Source organism: Camponotus vicinus, unplaced genomic scaffold, assembly GCF_025532165.1.
Source record: "Camponotus vicinus isolate PSW18456_S1 unplaced genomic scaffold, iyCamVici1.0 SCAF_1, whole genome shotgun sequence".
Taxonomy (NCBI): Eukaryota; Metazoa; Arthropoda; class Insecta; order Hymenoptera; family Formicidae; genus Camponotus; species Camponotus vicinus.
The window spans coordinates 34,602,487-34,625,844 of record NW_028141945.1 but is presented as its reverse complement, the minus strand read 5'-3'; the positions used below and the strand labels follow the sequence as shown (position 1 = coordinate 34,625,844).

The window sequence follows — 23,358 nt, the reverse complement described above, 5'->3', positions numbered from 1 at the left end:
GTAGATGAGAAGGGTGAGCAGGGGAGGAAAACGTCGGCCCTTTTTTCCGGTCTACACGCATCCACCCCCCCGGGGATGCCTCGATGGACACGTCGACCGTGCTGTACCCGGCGCGACCGTCCACCGTCTACCAATAGTTTAACAGATTCATGGCCGCATTTGCAATGCATCGAAAAACGAGGCGGCGTTCGTTCAATTCGAGCCGCGTGTTTGGCCCGGCCCGGTCCGGCCAGATATTGAATTCTACGCGGTCGTTTGGCCGCGCGTCACGTCGTGTCGGATCGCCGCAGCGCGAGAACGGAGCGGCATGTGGCCCGATTTAACTTTTAAAACATTAAGCGCCGTCGCTTGTGTGTCGCTTGTGCGACCGCTTCCGCTCTCCTCTTGGGCGACGCGCGACGTAACGAACCGGCGTTATTTAGCCGGCGGGAAACGCGTACGTCCTGATTGTTATGTACATATTCGACGAATGAAAAATACACAACGTCGCGAGCGCGTAGCGAACGTTCGCGTCACTTCCGCCTGAAAGTGACGTTTCCCTTGCGCAGCGCGCTCGACTTATTTCGATATTCGCCCGGTGACTCGCATCCGCGTTTTGCACCGATTCAACAATTACAAAAATAACGCTTAGTAAATACGTTCGTCAAATTTAAATTTAATAATTGCATTAAGCTGACGCGAGTCATGCGATTAAACTGAAGTTAAAAAATTTGCGCAATCTTCTATTTGCTTAAAAAAGCAACCAACTGTTGGTGGATTATTTAATTCTACGCTATTTTGTTTCTCACGTTGATGTTAATTTTGTAGACAAAAATTACTGGTTTCGGTTTATAACAGAATATATTGATGGCTTTGTCAAGATAAATTTAGGGCGAGGTTGGTCTCGAAAATATGTAATTTATCGCTTTGATATATCCGTATCAGACGAGAAATGAGTGAAGCATTATAACCAGAACCAACCCTACGTATATTCAGCTTGTGCACCCAATCAACCGAGATAACTTATACCTCATGAGAACCATCCTTCAAAGTACTCGACCAATACCGACGATGGCTCAAAACCGGCAGTTTACCCCTGATATGAAACTGACGTCGTTCTTTGATGAGGAAAGAATCGATTCTGAAATATGAGAGAGAGAGAGAGAGAGAGAGAGAGAAAGAGATTTTCTTATAGAATAATTTATTTCAGATTTTTATCATAATTTTTTTGTGTAAATATGTACAATTGTTACAAATAATTGATCCGAATCTTGATTAATCTGAATTGTTAATTAATGTCATCTATAATATTAATATTAATTTTTTCTTAGTACATATATTTTAATCTCTTGTCAAATTAGTGTTTTCTTATTACTTTCCAGAGAAAAATAATCTTAATAATATTAATATTATTTTTCAAAATAACGTTTTTTTAAGATAAAGTTTTTTACATAACATGTTTATAATTTGATAGTACATTTAATATCTTGTTTAATATTTTCTTTTCTTGTCTATAATCAATCGCGAGAGAATTTATCTTTGAAATATGCATTTATTGCTGTTTCACTCGATAACGCAATTCTGAAAATTAAATTCTCTAGCAAACATACATCGCGGAAATCCGTAAACGAAAAATCGAAGTTATAAAGAATCACGTGCCGAGGCATTCGTGCTCTGGCGCTGGCTAAAACGCTGCCGCACACCTCGGCAACGAGGTAAAAACAGACGCGATATACGCCCAGCACTCAGCGAGCTTTTACAGAACGTGAACGTGGGTTTTCCCGAAACAGAAATTATTCGTTATTACCTCTAAACAAAGCGGTCTGATGATCACGCGAAGAATACGCGAAATGAGAAAAATCTCAAATGGAAAATAAAAATTGAGAGAGCTTTGACGACTCAAAAGTCATCAATTTTGCGTCATGATTTATTGATATGATTAGCAATTAAAATTTTCGAATTAAAATACTGACAATAAACCATGAATATATCTTTTTTGTTCGAATATTTATACTTAATTATATCGAAAAATTAAAGAACCTCGCACATCATTGAATTTGTTTAAAATATCTACAATATTATATATGCATGATTACACACGCACATTATCTATCTAAAAATAAATCTATTTAAATATTTATAATATTACGTTGATTATTCGAAATTTCTTTTTTTGTTTCTTCGATAAAGAAAATTCACGTGCGAGTCCATGACGTTTCCGATTAGCCAACAATCACGGAGAATTAACTTTATTTAAGGACTTTATAACTCTCGTAAAGGAGATCATCAAAGTCGCACGCATTCTTCTTTTTTCATTCACGAATAACTCCATGCAAACGGAATGGAAATTTCGGCTCCACTGCCAATGCAAACGTTTACTCTAACTACTACGATACTCGCACTTCCACGACTGAAAAATTAAATTCGGTACTTTATTCGTTCTTTAGAAAAATCTCATAAAGTATTAATATTTATCATTCGACAGAGTTCTTCTTTTATTTCTCTTTCTTTCGGTAATATTTTTCTGTGAGAATAGCGTGTATAAGTTTTTATAGCGCCAATTAATTATTCATAACGAAAAAATTTTTAAACCTTATTTATAACGTACTTAAAGAGACCGACTCATTTATTTATTGCATTAATGTACTTAACAAAACTCTTTTAATTTTCTTCTTAATTGTCGTTTTTTATCAGAGACTTCGACTAAAACCGATTGTGCGAGCTCTCATAGCGATAGGATATTTTTCTCTTTTTTTTTTTCATTCCATCCTTCGAAAAATGCGGGATCATCAATAGCGAGATTGGCTAACGACGCGCGTCCCGAGAATGGTCGGGCATGTAAATTGGCTGGCGCGGATAAATTCCGCGGTTTGGGACGATCAGGAAGAGGAAGAGGTGAGGAGAAAAATATGTAAAAACATTTCGTATGAGAACGTTTGCCGGCGGTGCAGATAACAGAGCGGAGAGCTCGGCGCGCGGCGCTCCTCGGTAAAATATCGGCGTAAAACCAAATAATACCGGGGACGTTCGATAAAATATCACCTTTTTCGTCGACGCTTCGCCAAGCGAACTTTCCCCAACTCCCACCTTCTCTTCGACTTTCCCTCTCTTCGCTCGGTTGCACAATTTCCGTATTTCGCGCCCCGTCACCGAGCAAAAGCCATCTACCTACCTATCTACCTACCCACCTATCTGCCCTTCGACGAGACCAACTTGTTGAGTAGCGACTCCCCTCGATTCGCTGATAGTAAATTCTGTTATCGCGCCGAGTGAGCTTTTACAAGCCGCTCCTGATTCTCCTTTTTTGACGATAACGAGGCCGATTGATTGAAAGAAAGCGAAGGGTCACGATAAGGTAACGGAAGAAATCGCGGTATCGGGAACGACTTTACAGCAGTTCTTCACCAATTGTTCTTTACGCCTGTAAATTATTAGAGGGAGAGGAATTTTATTTCAGCGACGCTATCAACGACGTTAACCGAGACCAATTATCTAATGGATAAAATGAAAAAATAGCCATTTCAAAAATTGGTACATGCCATTAAATGACCTAAACATTTTTCTTCGGGGAGTGATTGCGAAATTCTTAAAATCTGCTGTAGAATCTTTTATTTTCATATGCACAGCGGCAACATGATGATTTATGATCGTGTGTACGTGTGAGGCAACACACATATTCCATAAATACACGTTATTATTTTTACATCTCTTTTAATCTTAACGTTTTCCTCATTTCTCATATTTCATATTTACGCAGTGCATAGTAAACGTTTCTTAAACGAGAGAAATTTTTCTACGCACGCATAAAATGGTACGTTTTATTTAATTTTCTCAGACCTCTGTCTTAATATAAACTTCTATTGCGATAATGAATGCGCATGTTAATTATGACGTAGCATGTACTGCTTCCTTGGGATGGTACGCACAAACGTGGGGTGAACTTATTATTATAATAATTATTTTTATCCGGCTTTTTCCCAACTTGCTTAATCATGTTATTTGTTTCAAACAGGCCGCGCAGTTTTAACAAACTACTATCGACGGAACTACTGGAGAGGTCGGAAAACACTGAATTCGTTAACTACTTCATCCATGGGCATCGAGGCCGAGAGCACAGGCAGCATCGAGCAGGTAATTAAACTTCTCGTTAAATGTTATTTATTATTCTTTGATATTAAAAAAAACGACATGTTCGAAATAACAAAAATTCTTTGTAGACTATCTGATAAGTTGAATGCGTTGCGCAGCATCGTGAAAGATATAGCATCAAAAGCGAATAGAGCACATGCCCCCAATTAGTTCCTTTATCGTATAGCTTGAATGCATTCATTGAAAGCTCGCAACGATTCTCCATCGGTAATCGTATTACTCGTGTCACATCGGATTTGTGCGTTATGATTTCTATTTCGAAGCAATTATTACGCGATCGCGTATGGCGAAACCTAGCGCGATCTCGTTTACGTCTCTCATTCGATTCAGCTTGATAAATTCTTGCCGGCTCGCAAAAGCTATCAATTGTGCAAGTAACTTGCTTACTCTTCGCAAAACTCGCGTTCACAAACGTTTGACACATGCCTAAATTTTAATGAAATATAAAAATCAAAAATTGTCAATATGCACGATATAACTCGCGTTGATATATCGCATCTTATATTATCGTTTTATATTTATTGCCGATACGTCTACGCGTTTATTACGAGTTAAGACCTTATCTCGACAAATTTTGGAGCTAATGATCGTCAACGAACACTTTCCGGAGCTATTGCTAAAGAAGTTTTCGCAAATGCCGCGGGTGTTCTATGAACCTGTCAACCGTATTGCATTATTTATATCGTTGAGTGGCAAACTTGATTTGGCGTCATTGGCGATTGCTTTTCTTACCGCGTTCCTCGACGATCTCTTAGTTCTCTCCGCTTTTTATTACCGGCACCGAGATAATTTATTACCTCGTTCGCTTCAACAAGCTTAGAAACTTTTAAAACTTTTTTGCCGATTAACTCTTCTCACAATTAAACAATTTTTTGTCCCCAAAATAAAGATCACGATAACAAATCGAATAATTGCATAAGAAATAAGAATGAGCTCTGAAATGAAGGCCAAAATGCAACGTTAAGGCAAGAAAAAATACGGTAAACATGTACTTCAAATATATTAGAAAAGTTTCCGAAACAGTCGCAGATCTTAATCCCACTTTACCGCTTCGTTTTCTGTATTAAAGTATAGGCATTTAGCAAGAAAGTTTCGCGAGAGAAAAGTCATAAAAAAACGTCACTCGCGCGGCAAGATAAACCGCATAAACGAAGCGAAGAAAAATAACGAATCCAGAGAGTGTGCAGTGAGGCTGACTTTTCTCACGGCGAAATGGAGATGGGTTGGAAGTCGTAAAGCGCGAGCAAGAATCTACCGTCGAAGGGAAACGCAAAAACCGCAACGCGCACGTTTACGCGAGAAGGGATTCAATCCCATGCACCTATATAAAGCTTGCTTTTTCGGTTTCGAAAAAAGCGCATTTCGGCAAAATAATTGTCTTCGTCGCGTGTAATTGTCGCGTCCCTCGATCGTCTCCCTTTCACCGTTTTATCCCGGCCCGTCTTACATTTTCGCCAGATGAGATACGTGAACTCGAGAACGAACGAGCAGAAACTGACTATAACTGCGCTTTTTACGAGCGCAATAATACCTTTATGCGCGACCGGCGCTTTAACTACAGCGGCACGAAATACGTCGCGTAGCTAACGAAACGGAATTAAAGAATCTCGTTTTATGCAAACTCGTTTACTTTGTGACTAATAAATTCCATTTCACGCGTGGAAAGTATTACTCGCGCGTAGGGAATGTACAAAGTAAATCCTCAATTTCAGCGAGCAAAAACTGCCTTTAAATTTGCTCTCATCGTGAATTCCTTTCGTGAAATAAAAATTGTTTGCGGTATATCAAGTATATTAGCGTTTTAATAGATGTGTAAAAATTATGGCGATTATTATTTCACATACACGCAATTGCTTTAATGTGCAAATGTTATTCAAAACTTGACGGGAACTCTTTATGCACAGGGGGTTTTATCTCATTTCCTAAAGTTGAGTGTTTGTAAAAATCTTGAAAATACAGGAAGAACTCTAAGTTGATTTTTTCGTCATGAGCGATTAAAAAAAAAGATTTTCTTTGAAAGATACGTTCTCACAAATACATCCGAGGATCGACAAATCAACGATCTCATCGGCGGGCAATCGTCGTCTCAAACGTGACACGCGGGTCCTTATTTCGACACGAAATATTCTCATGAAATATTCGTATGCCGCGAAAACGAACCGTTCGCAGAATACGAGTCCTCACTGTCCTCACGTCAACACTGTAGAAACCATCTGGCCATGGATAATGGATATCCTCGTATCTCGAGAACTCTACGAAACTTGTACCGAGGCTTGTCACATCCTCGAACGATGGTGTTCGACGGTTTTTTTGCGCGTAACCAAACGGAAGTTTGAGCTCGAGTCCGATATCGAGGACAAGATGAAGGACGAGAGAAGGGGGTGGAAGAAACCGACTGCACGGGACATACCGTATTACACATATATCGATCCGGTTGGCTGTTTGCGAGGAGCAGCTGTCTTGTTAAATATAGACCGTGGAACGGTTCAATCTCCTCGGGTGGTCGGATCACGGGGAAATAGCTTTTGCCGACTTGTACGAAACGATACGCGCGGATCAGCGAGATGTGACCGTCTGCCATGGAACATATGCGACGCACAGGACATTTTTCTTATATTCGCGAGCGAGATTCGCGACGACGTTTCATTTTAAATGCACGCGCGACACTCGCTGGCTTATGCAAATATATTTACAAGCAGGGCCTGTTGCAGCTCCTGCAATAGCAAGATTGCAAATATTTGTTGCGTTATAGCACCTATAAATTTCGATAATCAATAGCGGCCAGCCTGCTTACCACACCACCCTCACCACGAAGTGACCATGCCTATTGTCCATTCTGTTTACCGTGTGCGCTGCTAATCAATGTGGAACGTATATTACACAGCTCGGCATATTATATAAAAATATGTATGAGAATAATTTATATACATACGCATGAGAAAAAGACAGGAAGAATCTGGATATACGAGGCGCTTTAAGCTCGACTTATTCTACGTAATCCGGCAGAATGGTCGAGCTATCCTAGTTGAATATTCGAACCTTGTAAACACCGAAGATAGCTCCATGTATTTCGATTGCGTCGATACATGTATATAACCGGACGAACGAGACGCTGAATTAATAAAGTGGCCGACAACGTTTCAATCAGACTAGCCGCCGATCTCGTTTTGCCTAAATATATTTTCGGGTCGCCGATGTATGTTGCAATATACACAGTTCGGTTTATAAATCCCGCGGTCGTGTTTCGTTCCGATCGTTCGCGAATGTTCGGCTTTAAGGAGACCAGGAGCTCGTATTTCCGTGGATGAGATATCTTCGTCTCTCGTGTCGCATTGTTTCCGTGCTATTACTGTCGGGCCGCCGTGTCGACGACGGGCGGAAATTAAAAGTTCGCGATTTGATTCGCCGCCCAACGTCGCATAAAACGCGATATTTCCATCTCTATCTGACAGCTGACTCGCGAGATAACTATGTACGAAATTCGATTAATAGCGCACCGTGAATAATTAACGAGTTACGACCAGTTGTATAAAACCTGATGAAACGAGCGTTGTCAATTATATTCGCGCGTTTCTTTCCTTAGAAATCCGAGCTGGTAAAAAAGATTTTTCTCTTCAGTTTAAGCAAAAGGTTGTTACTCTTAACGTCTTATACGGTATTCTCGTATCCTCAGAGAAGTGTACCTCTCTTGAATATCCATGCAAACAGTTGGCAACGATTCTGTTTTACATTCTCTTCGACGGAATAAGTCGATAATGCTCTTCCGAAGAAACAGTAGTGTTTCCTAGATATCACTCGCTTCTACATTTCTCTTTTCTTTTCCCTGAGCTTCGATCATCCTTACATATGGTTTCCTACAAAACGTTACGGAATTTTGCAGCGAGCGAGCGACTCGGTCGTTGCCGAGGTATCAGGGAGAAATTTAATGCAAAGACGACACGAAGACAGGATTCTGATTCGCGCACGAATAGCGACGACTATACGTAAGCCATACGGTGCATGTATGTACATACAATCTCGCTGCCAGCTACACCTGATCTTCCGAAAGCAAAACGCTACGGGAGATCGAGGGAACTAAGCCGAGTTGCGTTCGCGCACGCTTGACAAGTGACGCGAATCGTTTTCGCAGCTCGGCGAATTTCACAATTCCGGTCTTGCATTTCGCATCCCCTAACATCCGTTCGCAGCTAGGCGAACCGATTTATTCGGAGAAACCCTACAATTCACGCGGGCCAAGTTAAATTACCAAGCGAGATGCTATAACACCCTCTCATTTGCATTCGGTATATTAATTTGTGTAGCCGGGAATTATATATATGGGTGCACACACATCGACGTATTCGATAATTCATAACGCCGCTTATGCGGCGTTATAAATTACATTCGCATAATTTGTAGCATGACACGCAGTTATCGGTAATACACTAAACACATTACCTCAAAATACAGCTGTCACACGCTTCGGCAAATATTGTTTAGATAAATGATAATCTTACTTTTATTTCGTTAGCAATTTTCCTGAAAATATATTGCCTGGCAGATTTTGCTATACCAAAATTAATACCGCTACCATATTTTTATACAAAAAGTTAAAATTATGCTTTCACATTTTTTCCAAAAATTATAATTATGATTTAATTTTCTTGAAAGTAGAAATTGCAAAAATGCTGCATAAAACACGCATATACATATAGCTATACATATATGTCATAAATATTAATAACATCAAAATTATATTGTAAAAATGAACAAATATATTAAGTTTTTTGTGGACTTAAAATTATTACTTAATAACAATTTATATGCAAGCATGTAACAGAGTATTCACATTTCGATATATATTCGATTTTTAATTTTTTTTATATAATTTTATGGCGCATTTTAAGCTCTTTTTCGTTAGAACGCATCGCAAGTGATGTTTACAATCATTTAGTGAGATCTGGTACAAACAATATTATAATCTAGGAGAGATAGTGAGAGAGAGAGAGAGAGATTGACGAGCGGCTGGCCATTTACGATTCTCACTACTGCGGTTTTAGGCACTTGACATTTACGATCGACCGCGCGAATTGCGAGCGCTCCGATGCATGTCTCTGCCCTTCATCCGATTTCGGCGGGCGGAAAAAATACCCTCGACGTTAACGCACGCGTAGCGTATATACACCCGAGTATAATTCGACACTCGGGGCGGCTCGGTAATTTCAGAACGCCGTCGGAGAGACGCGTCCAACAATGGCGCGGTAATGCGAACGTCAGCCGTCAACTACTTGATTGCGTATTGTTGTTTGCATTGTACGGAGCCGGCTTGGCCCGGTACGGCCCGCGCGTACAATCACCCACTTTCATGGAACATCCGCACTGCCTCGCGCGAGCAAACTAACCCTCCCGCTCGCCTCTTTCGTCCCTATTCTCATCTCGCGAAATCTCTATTCTAGGGGTAGCAGTTTCTCAGCTGTTCTGCGCGCGCTATCCTTTCTCCGACGCTTTTTCTCCGCTTTTTTCCGCCGTGATTTCGCGTCTTTCTCATCGGATATTCTACGTCCTCGGTCCACCGAGGGGTCATTCTCGTGTCTTTTCGCTAAAGTCTCTTCAGTAAAGACATCGCGATAGTAGACGTAGCTAAAGCCCAACCTGCTCGTTTCTCCGTCATTAATTTAAGCTCCCCCTGCTCGACTTGTCATTTTCTCGCAAATTTCCGATGTCTTGTCTTTGCCTTTATTGGCATGCTGATACGCGTGCAAAAGTTTCGCATGAAATACACACACATTTTGGAAAAAGTCAATGAATATAAAAGACCTGATTAATATCAAAAAATATATTATCGTATAATAATTATTATATTAATAAATTATAAAATATAGAATATTAATAAACTGTAATATATAAAATACTATATGTATATCAATATATTATCGCATAATGTATTAATTAATATGGTGATACATTATCCAATAAAATTATATAAATGTTTGCAAACAAGATTCTAATATGTGTAAATATATAAATTAAAAACTAAACTAATTAATATAATATTTTTTCTCATAAAAATATTGAATTCATCATAAATGATGTAAAATATCTATATTTTGTTTCAGTGGCTCTCGTTCAATTATGCTTAAATAGTCACACCACAATATATATCATAGAATAATCTGTAAAAAATTATCTCGTTCATGATTCCGCTTCGCACAAATCACGATCTCGCTGATGACAGCGCCATCATAGTGTTCATAGTGCTGATCCTTGTCTATTTATGAGGCTGAAGATGCACATGTGAGCTCGTATATAAGTGCGTATATGCTCGGGTACGCAAAATATGCTTTCCAAGGAGGGGAAGAGACAAGGGGGATCGGTAGCATTTCTCTCGACATCAAAGTGAAACGATCCGAGACACCTCTTGCGGGCATCACCTTCAGGCGATTACATTTGAGACTCGAGCGCAGCCTGCGGGGAGCGAAGCTAAAAGAAAGAAGCAAAAACGCTATCCTCCCTCAACCTACTCCCTGTGTTCTCTCCCCTGACTCCGCGCTCGCAGCCACTGTCTTTCACTCTGGTTTACCTTCTCGCGTCATGATGGGGATGGTGATGTAAGGTTTAATAAAGCCCCCGGGATGTCGCGCCACGTTATGCATAGTATAGCGTACGAAATTTATGTAAACACAGCCATTCGTCCCGTAGAATCGGCCGTCTCACTGTCTCTCTTTCTCTCATTCCCTCCTACAACACGCTTCCCCTTGACATCCCCTCACGTACCTACATCAGAATTAAGCTCCTTTATGAGTTTTTAATATTGATCCTTGCGTCTCATGACGGTCGTGCGACGAGTGCCATGTGCGGCTGATCGCGAAACGATTATCTCCATCTTTTCGTCGTTATCACCGATACAGCGTTATAACAGCGTTGCAACTGGACATTGCACAATTACCTTCAAATTTCACTTCAAATCCTGTTTTTGATATCTAGATTTTAGAAAACAATTTTAAAACAAATTTTTAGCTTGTTTTTTTCAACTTTCTTTGTAATTTTAATCGCGACTGACTCCTTTTATCGTGAATATAATAATTAATCAACACGCATTATAAATAATACGGTATATATTATCTTTCAAGTTATAAATTATTATGAAGCCATTATAATTACATTAACCAAATTTAACCGCGGCAGTTGAGAGTTAAAATTCATCAGGATACATAATTGGTATTCGAAATAGTTTTGTAAATTAATATCATACAAAATATATATCTATAATTATTCTATATCAAGAGAGAAATTATAACAGTATCCATATTGCACTTAAATTTACATTTACTCGGTACATTTTCTGTTTGTTAAACAGTAATTGTAACATATTTATATTAATTGTTTGTTAAATAGTAATTGTGACATATTTATATTATTAATACGTAATAACTACAAGATGATTGTATTTTAGAAAGAATGAGAATAATGTCGCTATAATATAACGTCACAGATTTTATTCGCGCACATATTTACAACGTCATGGACTTTCATACAGCTACTTCTCCGCGTGTTCTAACAAAGATATTGCCGGTACAAGAATGCATAAGAGACAGCTGCTTTTACACGGTCGGCTGCCAAGCGGACGCGAATAATATACACGGAGCGACGAAACTGCGCCGATATAATGTGCCGAGGAATACTGCGTTCTTCGCACACTCGCGCCATTCTTAAGTTTCCACGAGGAATACGCAGACAAGCACCCGGAAAAATTCTAGTAAATATTTGGCTTGCGTTTACTAAACGTTCCGCATCTTCGTTTTCTTGCAACACTCGTATGCAACGCGATGCATTTCCGTGCTGTAATAGCTCGCAAAATGTTAAATCGCGCGCGAAACGATCGAGGAGGAGCATGTATCTATCTCGTCTATTGTATCTATATATTTCACTTAAAGTCACAGATAAATAATAGATAATATTTCCGACAAATTTTATTCAAGTTTCTGAGAAACATTCGATGTATATTTTGAAAAATACAGTTTTTCAATATACAAAATAATATTCGTATAATTGATGATGATGTATAAGTATTAATTATATATTTTTTCTCTCATTTATATTCTTTATTTTTGTTATTATCATTTAATATCACTTATAAGCACTTTTTTCATTTTTTTATTTCTCTAGTTTCAGATACAATGCATTCCTCGATTAATGCAAATTGCAAAGATTTTATATCCTTCTTTGTGTAAAAGATGTAAAGAACAATAAATTAACGAATAGAGACGATCGTAAGATTATAAGTTAAGAATTAATAAAAGCTCGATATTTTAGCGCGCAAGGAGATCACGATATATTATTCGCGGCGAGACAAAGCCGCCCATATTGCCTGCGATCTTAGTCATTCGCGAAAGAGTCGATCTTATGCGGCGGCAGTAACGTCCGCAGGCTGGAAACTTTCTGATTTAAAGCCACTCGAAAAGTGGCCGACAGTGTCGGAGATATTTAAGGTTCGAATCGTCAGTAGTTGTCTATGAGCGTTCTTCCCGTCTCTCCTCGCTCTCTTTCTCTCTCTCTCCTTCTCCCAATATATATCTTTCCATCTCTCCTCAGGCTAGAATACGGCAGAAAGTGGGCGCGCTCCGAGTTAGACGGGACAATGGAAACTTGCATCGTACGTTAGGCAGCAGACGTGCCGTGACACACACATGCCCAGGTACCGCGGCGACGGTGGGCACCGTCGACACAGAGAAGAGGCGATGGTAGCCCGGGGATCATGTGCACGGACCTCCAAGATACATGGACACACTCTCTCGCACACATACGCGCACGGCGGCTCTCTCTCTCGCCCTCTTTCTCTCTTGCCTAGGACGATTTCGATAAGATAGAAGAGAGATGGAAGGAGCGCGCCGGAGCAGGAAGGGATGCCGCGGAAATATGCGCTGCCCATTGTCTGCAAATATTAATCGTCGACCGAAGTTCGGGTTCGGCCTCGTCGTCTCGCCTCACCCTCCGCTGTGCAGCCCCCGTGAAACTCGAGAGCGTGTTCTTCTCCGCAGATCTCTCTTCCCACCCACCCACGTCCCGCTCGTCTCTTCTCGTTCCCCCTGTATTAAAATATCCTTGAAGGGAGAGATGGGAAGGGGAGATGCACGGCAAGGCGGAAAAGAGGAATCGAACGCTTTTGCCGCATGTAAATGGGCTTGGTTCAACGTTTATGGACACACGTACGTAGACTAACGTAGGTCGAAAGCGGACGTAACCGCACGTTTCCCTCCTTTCAAGTTTTCTGCGGTCTTCACCGCCCATTAGAATACGTCTGCTTCGACGATGCTCATTTTGTAAAAGAAGTTTTAGGAAGAACATTCACGCGCCTCGTCGATATAATCCAGACATAAATTTCCTCGAGAAGCGAGAAGTCGAGAGGACTGGTTATTTTCTCGGGTTACGAGGGATAAAGTGAAGCTACAAGAGTTTTGTCCAAAAATACTCCTGGAAATCGGGAAAATTGAATTTCCATGACTATTTTGTACTTCTCAGATCGTACGTTTCTGTTTGAGACACTTCTTTCAAATGAGACAGTTGACAGGTTTATTTACGATTCTGATTCCGATTGGAATTAATAACGCGACAATTTCCGCACAACTTGTAATTAAATTAGCTGTATCAATATAAAAGATAATATGCAGGAAATTCTCAACTAGAATGTTTAATTTTTATATAATTATAATTAACTTTATAACAATTACATTAATAGTTAATATTAATTACAATTATGTATCATTATAATTAACTTATAATTACACATAATCTATTCATCTATTCACAATGGAATTGTATCCTCAACCATCGATTATGATTGGCATTATTATGTGACAAGTATTCTTATATCATATGATACAAAAAATTTATTTATTTCATTAAACTGTTGGAATTTAGTATTTAATGGAAGTTAATGAGAGAGAGAGAAAAAGCAAGGCATTCAGAAAGTCAGGGAAAATAATAATGTAAAACATAAGCTCCTATGGAAGATGATGATAGATGAGATGATGAATCAGGCAACTATAATTCTGTAAAGTCGGAAAATGCATACGTCACATGCATTATCAATCAGTCGTGGCCGCTGATACAGCACGTACACTTTTTCACAACTTTATTAAAACACAAACAGGTGCTTTAATCTATGACGAACGTATTCATTACGCATATCTGCTATCTTTATACACACATATCGTATTAATCACTTGTTCTGAAAACAGTCCATAATTGTCGATAAAATTCAAGATTAAAATTCAACTTTAAAAACTTGATCAACTTGATGAAAAGAATCGAAATGATCGAAAAATACTTGTTTGAGACAGAAAATTAAATTAAACTCGACGAAAGAACGCTTTACGGATTAGACCACACGTTCGATGAGAATCTGACAAATACGTTGCAGCAGAATTGCGCAATGTTGTTAATCTCCGCACAGCTGTTTGCGCAACTTTGTAAATTTCCGTCCTAGAACTCCTTCCACGGCTCAACTAGCAAAGGTGCATCTGAATGGATACCGTTTTAACCGGAAGCGACGGTAGTTCGCCCAACACGTATCCGAACCGGTGCGAGGCCGCGTATTTGAAGGGAAATTAATCCGTGGCAATTACATCACGACACTGCAAAGGTCGTGGAGTTAAGTCGCAGGCGGGACATACGGCTACGCCATCGTGAGAGACATTTATGGAAGAGGAGAACGAGAGGTATGTGGCGTGTCTCCGGAAGATCCTGCGCGATCTAATTCCGTTCTGAAGCAACCGGGACCCGGGATACTGCAACCGCAAAGCTTCTCTCTGCCAGTATATGACCCGAGTCAAGATCGATAAACTAAATCCGTATGTGTGCGCGACATGTATTCGAATCGCGCGTTTAGCAGCTCAAGTTAAAGCACAGCGCTCGCCCAACTTTATTATCTCGCCAATGATGAATTAATGACAGTTAAAAACAAGTTCTTTATTTTAATTTCCTTTTGACATGAGAGTGTTCACAAACGAGGATCTTAAAAATCTTAATTTGTATTTTTATTCCTTGGATCTTTTTGTGTGTCTTTTTCCTGTCTTTATTTTTTAACGCGAATATTTGAAGTCGTTTAAAGATGCTAAAATATCGCTATATCAATCGCGTTTTGTTTTATTAGAAGAATTCGCCGAGATTATTTTATCGTTTAAAGTAATGCCATATCAGAATCTGGATGCATATTATTAAAATGAAAACTATCTTCAATTTTATGCTAAATGAAGCTTTCTCTCTCTCCTTCTCTTTTCCTAGTACGAACCGCAGGCTGTCGATCAATGAATATTGAAAACCTGAGAACGTGCCTCTTCGCATCGTCTTTCTCTCTCTCTCTCTCTCTCTCTCTCTCTCTCTCTCTCTCTCTCGTGGACTTCTCCCTCATTTTCATTTTCTCCTTCTCGCTTATTTCTTTGCCTCACCGTGATCTCCATCCTTGTCCATTGTTAAACCAGTACGGATTTACGCGAGCCCGGGCTTGAACGCTTCGAAGTATGACGTAACGGAGAAGCATCTCTCAGGAATTTAATAAAGAACCGGCGCCGCGATCTCTTTGTTCTGAACAATCGTGTAATGTGTTCCGGGAAAGAAAAGCACGCATCAAGTTAGGAGATGTCGAGAATTCTGCGGCGAATTATTCGTGCCCGAGTTATTCACCGCCGCAATAACGAGAGTGGCTCTTAATATCTCCAACGAGTATCCCGTAGTCGCAGTTCACGCGCGATTAACGCTCACGGAATTATCGCCGAGAAACGCGCGCGATAAATGCGCTCGTGTATAAACGTCGTTTTATCTCTCTCTCTTCGAAAATTCTTCCATTCTCCAAGTGATCTATCAAACTCGAAAGGTTTTTTTAAAAATTGAGATATGAATTCTGGCAGAGATTCCACCTCGTTATTTTCTCAAATACACCCCAACGATCGCACGTTTCTTCCTCTTTCTCGGGGAGCGGGTTCTCTAACGATATGGCTGTTATCACGTTGCGAGCGTGATTGCAAACATCGGCAGAACCGACGATTACTCCGCGAAAGCACCGAACCGTAAGTGGACGATTACGATTTGAATAAAGCATACGTTCGGTGCAACTTAGCGGCGAGAAGGGGGCGACCCCCGCCCTTAATTCTCCTTGGAAACCCCGACCGCTAATGATACGGCGATACCGATCCGTTACAACTTTATCCCCTTTGCTCGACTGATAATAATAAGCCATTAGGTAGCGCGTTCCGCGAGTTATGCGAATAATCGATGGATGTTAACACGCCAACGCACTGCGCGACCGCCAAGAGGGGATGAGAGAACGCGCGGCGGACCGAGATGGTGGTTAGTTGTATATATATATATACATATATATGTATACCGAAGATTGTAAATCATGAAACGTTTCGTGCCGAGCCGTGATTCGCCCCGAGGTGTGCTACCGATCTAACGATTACTGGCCACGCCAGAGTTAAGTCCGCTGCGGTGGAGGCCGCGCATCCGGCGCAGACGGTACGGCCAAGTAAGTCCGTTTGGAAGGAAGGAATTACGTCGGCTATGCAACACAACCAGGAGAGCCTCCTGGAGAGCCTCCCACACCGTTCCTTTGCCTCCTCTTTCTTCTCCCGACGAAATGCATTCTCGTAATGCACACTAATTATTTGCATCATCGTTAATATATTTGCATATCCTGTACAAATTGAATCGTATATATAACTTGATTATCTTGAGTATTATTATTCACTAATATTCAACTCAAGGTATATTGTTTAAGATAACAAAAATTTGCATTGGTTTATAATTAAGAAATATTGCAAGACATGAGAGATGAAATTTCGCTGTATACATTACTGATTTTGAATTTTATAAGGAGATTTAGATTGCATCAGAATGTTCTTCTCAAGCATCTATAAATTCAACTCTGTTTAATTTATCAATTTATACAAATAAACAAGTTAAATACAGGTTAATTTGTAGACACTTGCGAAGAACGAAAACAACTGCATAAAATATCACTAATAATAAATTTATAAATTTATTTTACGTATTAAGACGTGACACATTTATATAATATATATATACACACACACACACACACACACACAAAGTCTCCAATAGAGAGATAGAGGTGGAGCGATCAATATATTTTCTATATATATAACATTCTATTGCATAAAAAAATGTGTCACGTTTAAATAGACTTAAATTTATTATCAATTATATGCAATTAGTCTCGTTTTTTGCGAGTTTAAGTTATTAAAAAACATACAGTTCATGTTCTCATGTTATAAACTTGTCAATTATATGTATAATCAAAACATATGCCCTGTTTTTTAATAAAAATCCTATTTCACTGTAAAATGTTCCAAAATCTAATGGATATCAATTTCACATCTTTATACAATTTAAATTGTTTTTGGACAGGGAGATTATTATTTAGGGCTTGGAAACTATCAAATATACTATACGATAGGCGAGTTTATTCTCACGTAGAGAGAGTAAGAGACTTTTATAATCGCAACTTAGGGCAACAGGTTCGATAGCGTAAGGGATCTTATCGGGAAAAGGGATGTCGAGCTATCAGACATCCATTACTCATGAATCGCGGTCCATAGTCGGAATCCTTGCAATTCCGTAACTGTCGAGCTGGCTAGATGAAGAGGTAGTAGACTCAAAGGCCAAAACAGATTGCGCACCTTGATGGCGTCGTTCTAGATAGTCAAGTATGACTAAACCGTAAAAGATAGAGAGAAAGAGAAATGAAGAGAGAGAGAAAGAGGGAAATATGTAAATATAATGTGATTACATTTAATAATGTAATTACATTGTCCCTTTTCCTCTCGTCGTAAGAGGCTTAATCGTGTAGCTGTCGCTCCTAGCAGACTTCTGGATAGTTAAGCACGTATAAGCATACACGAGGACGACAGAAATTTATGACGATGCTGTTCGTGGAAAAAATTTAAGCATTTTAATGGACTACTTTTTGGCGGTCACCAGAAAAATCCTTTCCAATGTTGAAAATATTTTTTTAGAACAATAAGATGTTATAGAAAAGATGTAACAAACGATTCACTTTTACATTCTTATAAATCAATTTATATTTATCGTATATCGTATATCCATTTATGAAAAATTAATAATATTGAGAAATTGTATAATTTAATAAAATTAATTTAATTGTATAAATTATTGAGAAATTATATAAAGAAATAATATTTTGTTGACACATCATTCTTGTTTAATCATAAACGTACAATTCTCGTTTAATCACATTTTCTGAAAAGACACAGAAACCATCTTTTCCTATAAAACTCATAAAAATATGTAATATAAATCGAAATTATATTATATTGAATTTTTACTTAAATCTGCTGTTATAATATGATTAATGCATTAAAATGAATTATTAAAGCATTAAACGAGAATAGATAGAGTCATATTAATAAATTCATTAAATAATGTTACGAATATATTTTCAAACCGCTATCTGTACACATTGATTGCACTCTTTGAAGTTTTATTCATCTCTATTTCCGACGAAAGTCTATCTTCATTGCTCTATGGAAATTTGTTCCACGGAGATGAGAGAAAAAAAATCTGTACGCACGTGAACGTGGAAAGATTTCCTCTCCTTTTCTGTAGGCAATTGCGAAGACAACGACAGCGACGAACGACAAAATAAAGATGTCGATGACGATGAAAGAAGAAGAGTAGTCGGTATAATAGAGAGCCCTCGAGGGTGGTGTATACATGGGAATATATCTGCATAAAAGGGTTGAGACGGGTCAGCAGCTTCAGGCGATGTACGGAGACGAAGCGAAGCTAACTTGTCATGGCTATAAGAGAATATGTAAGGGAGAGTATCAGGGCTGTACTTATTCCGGAAGAGAGAAGTGAAGCAAGATAGAGCGCAAGAATTCCGGTTACGACGCCGAAAATGAAATAAAGAAAAAAAACGCGTCTGATGACGGCATTTATATCTTATAGAATAGACGGGCAAAGAGTTTATTCATTTCATAATTAAGAATCACCATCGCGAAGGATTTTATGAGTGTCAGAAATGCTCGTTAGATAAGCAGGGATATACTGATTTGTCGAATCGTCGCCATGGAGTCGCCATGGAGTCTCATTTGACTACTTCTTTTCGCCATCTTTATGAAATTGGAATGTAACCATATATGGATATGATTCGAAATGTTATATGAAATAAAAGAACCACCGGAAGATGAAAAATTTCATTGCCCTGTTCCTTGATCGTAGTGAAGAAGTACCGAAAGATCACTCTGACGAATATTAAAACATATAATATAATTTTAAATGTTATAGACTTTGATTCTTGCTAGATTTTTCTGATAGTCTCTGAAAAAAAGATAATTTTCTTAACGAAAATTAGAAAATATTTTTTCCTCAAGATTTAATTAGAAATTACAAATATTAATATAGGAAAATCGATTAATTATCATTTTATGAAATATAACAATAATGATAATGATAATAATGATTATAACAATAACGATAATAATGATTAGTAATATCAAAAATTATATTATAGACGTAACATTCACGAATATTTGTAACCCTTTATTGGACCGCAATCCGCGTAAGATCTTCCAATCAGCCGACGGAAATAGCGTCTAGATCGGGAAGGAGATTTTCCGCGAATCAAGCCGGAGGGATTGTTCCGCCTTTCCAAGTCAGATGCGTAATCTAAATTTCTGCCAGCATTTCGGAGCTGCAGATTTTTGCTTAGACTGACAGAGCTCGAGAGTTAACTCTGCGCCGCTGTCTTCCGCAACGTTGAACCTCGCTAATTAGCGATTTTGCGGTTTTCCTTATCCGTATTTTCTCTATTTTCTCTACGTCCTCAAGTAACCGGAGTTTCCAATCTTCACAAATTTCTGACAGAGAGCTTCGTTAGTTTGTCAATCTCGGCAAGATAAATGTGTTTTAGTCCGCAAAAGAGCTCTTTAAGAGATAGATATTGTTTAATTTATTAACATTTTAATGTCTTAATCTTAAGATAACGAGATAATAGACAAAATAGATACAAGAAGTTTCTACTTATTAATACATTTTTACGTTAAATAATGATGATTTATTCGGCATATCTGTAACTGAATAATCTTACGACGCAGAAAGTTACAATATGATTAGCTTCCAGAAACATTAATCAAAAACGGCTATTTGATCAAAACGTCTGTTTGAAACGAGAAACACGATCGTCAGGACGCATGCAATAGTCGCATTAATAATCAACAAATTTCTTTTGAATCTCATAACAGTAATAATGGTTTTTCTGTCAAAAGTACCGAAAGCGTATTAAGTGTATTTCCAACAGATAAAATTTCAAAATTTCCTCGATCTCCGAAAAATATTTGCGATTTTCAAAATTATAATCGATTAATTAGATACTATTATAATTCTAGAGAACAGACGGATAGATAATTTTCAATATAATTTAATTAATCAGTGAATCTAAAATACGTATCGTTTCTCTTTTGCATAGTAGCATTTAAAAATTTATGTCGGGCTTTCAGCGGCGCTTTTACGAATTTAAATCTCTCTGTCGTCGCGTGATTCTCGCTTACAGATTACAGGCGACGGCGAAATTACCACGCAGCCGTCTCGGGTCCCGCTTCTGAATGGCGAAATAATTTGCTACTTCAGCAGCCCCTACTGACAGCGGCTGGCTCTCCCCGTTGGAAGACACTCTTCTTTCGATTCGCGCGAACAATACCGGCCCATTAACAGATGCAATCTGCAGTCGCTAATATTCGCTGCCGGATGATCGGCCGCTCGCGATAACGAGCAACTAGGTCGATGGCCGCGTTCTCCCTCGCTCAGCTGACGTGAAAAATCATTACGTTTTTCACGAGGGCGGGTCCGGGAACACGAAACGACAAGAGAAAAAAGGGAACGCGAAAGATTCGTGCAGCGCGTCCGGCACGTTTGCTGAACGCAGCGATATTCGTCGTCAAAAGCGAGACGTCAATAATGCTCGAATTGTGAAGGGTTAAAAACGAAAAGGCTTTGACAAATTGCGCTTACTGCGAATGCAAATAGATAGTAAAAGCGTACTCTTCAGAGGCAACCTTAAACGAAAACTCATGTTGGGAATTGGAGATATTTACAAGATCAAGGTTTCAAAAATTTTTTAAATATATATCATTTAAAATGAAATTATGATAGAAAAAAATAGTTTTCTGAATTCTTGACAAATTATTCTAATTAATTATCATTCTTGGCGAACAAAAAATGAAGAAAGGAACAATACGAGGGAAGGAACAAAGAATAGCAGAAATTTGGATCACAACAAGCGAGAGAGAAATGGAAAAAGAGGAGGAGAAAACGGAGAGAAAGATGCGAGTTTAATCAGCAACGATAGAATAGTTTCGTATAGTAGCTCTTTTCCATACGTCTCAAAATTTCTGCATCCATTTTTCGTTCTCCTCGCTTTGTTCCTCTTTCTCCTTCACTCTGTATTGGTTCCTCGTAGCATACATCGACGATTCTCTTCATATAAACAGCCTGGAAAAAGAAACCGGACCTCGGCCTCCGGCTGTATAAATAGCGCGAGATGACCAGACGACTGGTCGATTCACAGAGAAGCCATCGGATCTCATTTATCCGACACACGGACACGTTGGTTGTGGCTACGTTGATCACAGACGAAGAGATGTGATCGACAGTGTGTCGATGTACACACGTATGTGAAAAAAAAAAAAGATCGGTAGACGAGATATACTGGCGATCTCGGACGCTCAGATAAGAGCAACCGAAGGACGAATAAAGGACATGAATAAAGAGAAGGGTGAAAACGGATAAAAAGAAAGAAAATAACGGCAACGGCGGTCGATTTGGGTGCCTTTGAGGGAGGGATAGTCCGATTTTGATTAACCCTTTGACGCCGTTTCAACGTTCCATTCCTTCATCAGGGATATCCTCTGATGCAAAGCCTCTAACCCTAATGGAAATGCTCATTCGCACGCGAGCAAGTAAGGACAAATCTTCCCACCCGCAGCTTCGATATCGCGAAATCAAGGAGGAAGATAATTGATATCGAGATGTTAATCCAGCCTTAATGGTTTCGAACGAAATTTCTGGTGGAAATGACAATATAGTCATTAACTATTCTTATTATATTTTTAAAAAAACTTTTAGATTACTCTTTTAAAATATATAATGTCGTAGTGACATAATTTAGTTTGCGAACGACGGCGAAATTAGCACGAAAACGACAAACGATATTACTCGATAATCGAAGTCAAAAAGACATGCATATTAACTTTTTTTTTCGATGCACATATCACTCTGCGATTCTTGGTAGTTAAAAACGATTTGTGAGAGGGAAGATGTGGATGCAATGTCATCAAAACACGTTCAGTATTAAAATAAAGCTTTTCATGCATAAAAGCCTTTTATCAAACATTATTAGTCGCCGAAAGGTATCCACAACGATATATCGCGCAATGTATTTTGCGTGAAAATCCTTTGATAATAATAAATAAAATATGGTAAAATGGATCAAAGATTTTATTCGCATAAAATTCAAGCAATAATCATTATATTATTTTACATACGAGAGTCAAAATATTAAAACGAAAAAAATAAAATAAAACAGATAATTAATTTATGCTCGACTTTCCGTCACGATGTTTTACAAGATGTACGTATAAAATACATACACAATACATATATATTAAAATTACGAAATAATTATCGGTCTCGCGTGTTTGTGTATGCTTCAGTCGCCGACAGCAATTATCTTCGTAAAGTGGAAAGTGGCAAAAAAACGCGCTTTTCCCTCATTATGCTCATCAAGTATTTAAGTTGCGCAAACGAACGGCGCGCATTATGCATTAAGCTTGACGTCGTGCTCGCCTTCCGTGTGAAGAGTTTCTCATTATCCGCGCATTCAGAAATAATCGGCGTTCTTAAGAAAAACGACTTCTCGCGAATAATACATTTTCGCGTGTACACAACCGCACGAATGATGCATTTTGCACACAATTCTCTGTGACAATACAAATCTCTCTTACGTGTGTTTTATTCGACTGTCTGTAATGTCACGCTTACAGTAAAATATAAATTCCTAAATAAATTTCATTTATTAAATAATAACGTGTTCGATCGCGAAGTGAATATCGCGCGAATTCGTACATCGCAAATTGAACAAATTGGCTTTTGACGTATGTTGATTGTATCTGCAAAAGTTAACTGGACATTGGTCGCGAGTTAACGAACACGAAT

The 23,358-nt window shown here is 38.8% G+C and overlaps 2 protein-coding genes across 5 annotated transcripts in view; one reads left to right on the top strand and one right to left on the bottom strand.

The window, feature by feature from the left end:
* Stub1 (STIP1 homology and U-box containing protein 1) overlaps nucleotides 1–23,358 on the top strand; it is a 190,730-nt gene that overhangs the window by 144,521 nt on the left and 22,851 nt on the right. For all 4 annotated transcript variants that reach the window (XM_083085470.1, XM_083085461.1, XM_083085488.1 and 1 more), the window contains one exon: nucleotides 3,992–4,110. In XM_083085470.1, coding sequence (XP_082941596.1) covers nucleotides 3,992–4,110 — 119 coding nt within the window. The remainder of the gene's footprint in view (nucleotides 1–3,991; nucleotides 4,111–23,358) is intronic.
* LOC145963504 (opioid-binding protein/cell adhesion molecule homolog) overlaps nucleotides 1–23,358 on the bottom strand; it is a 281,149-nt gene that overhangs the window by 239,123 nt on the left and 18,668 nt on the right. The window lies entirely within an intron of this gene.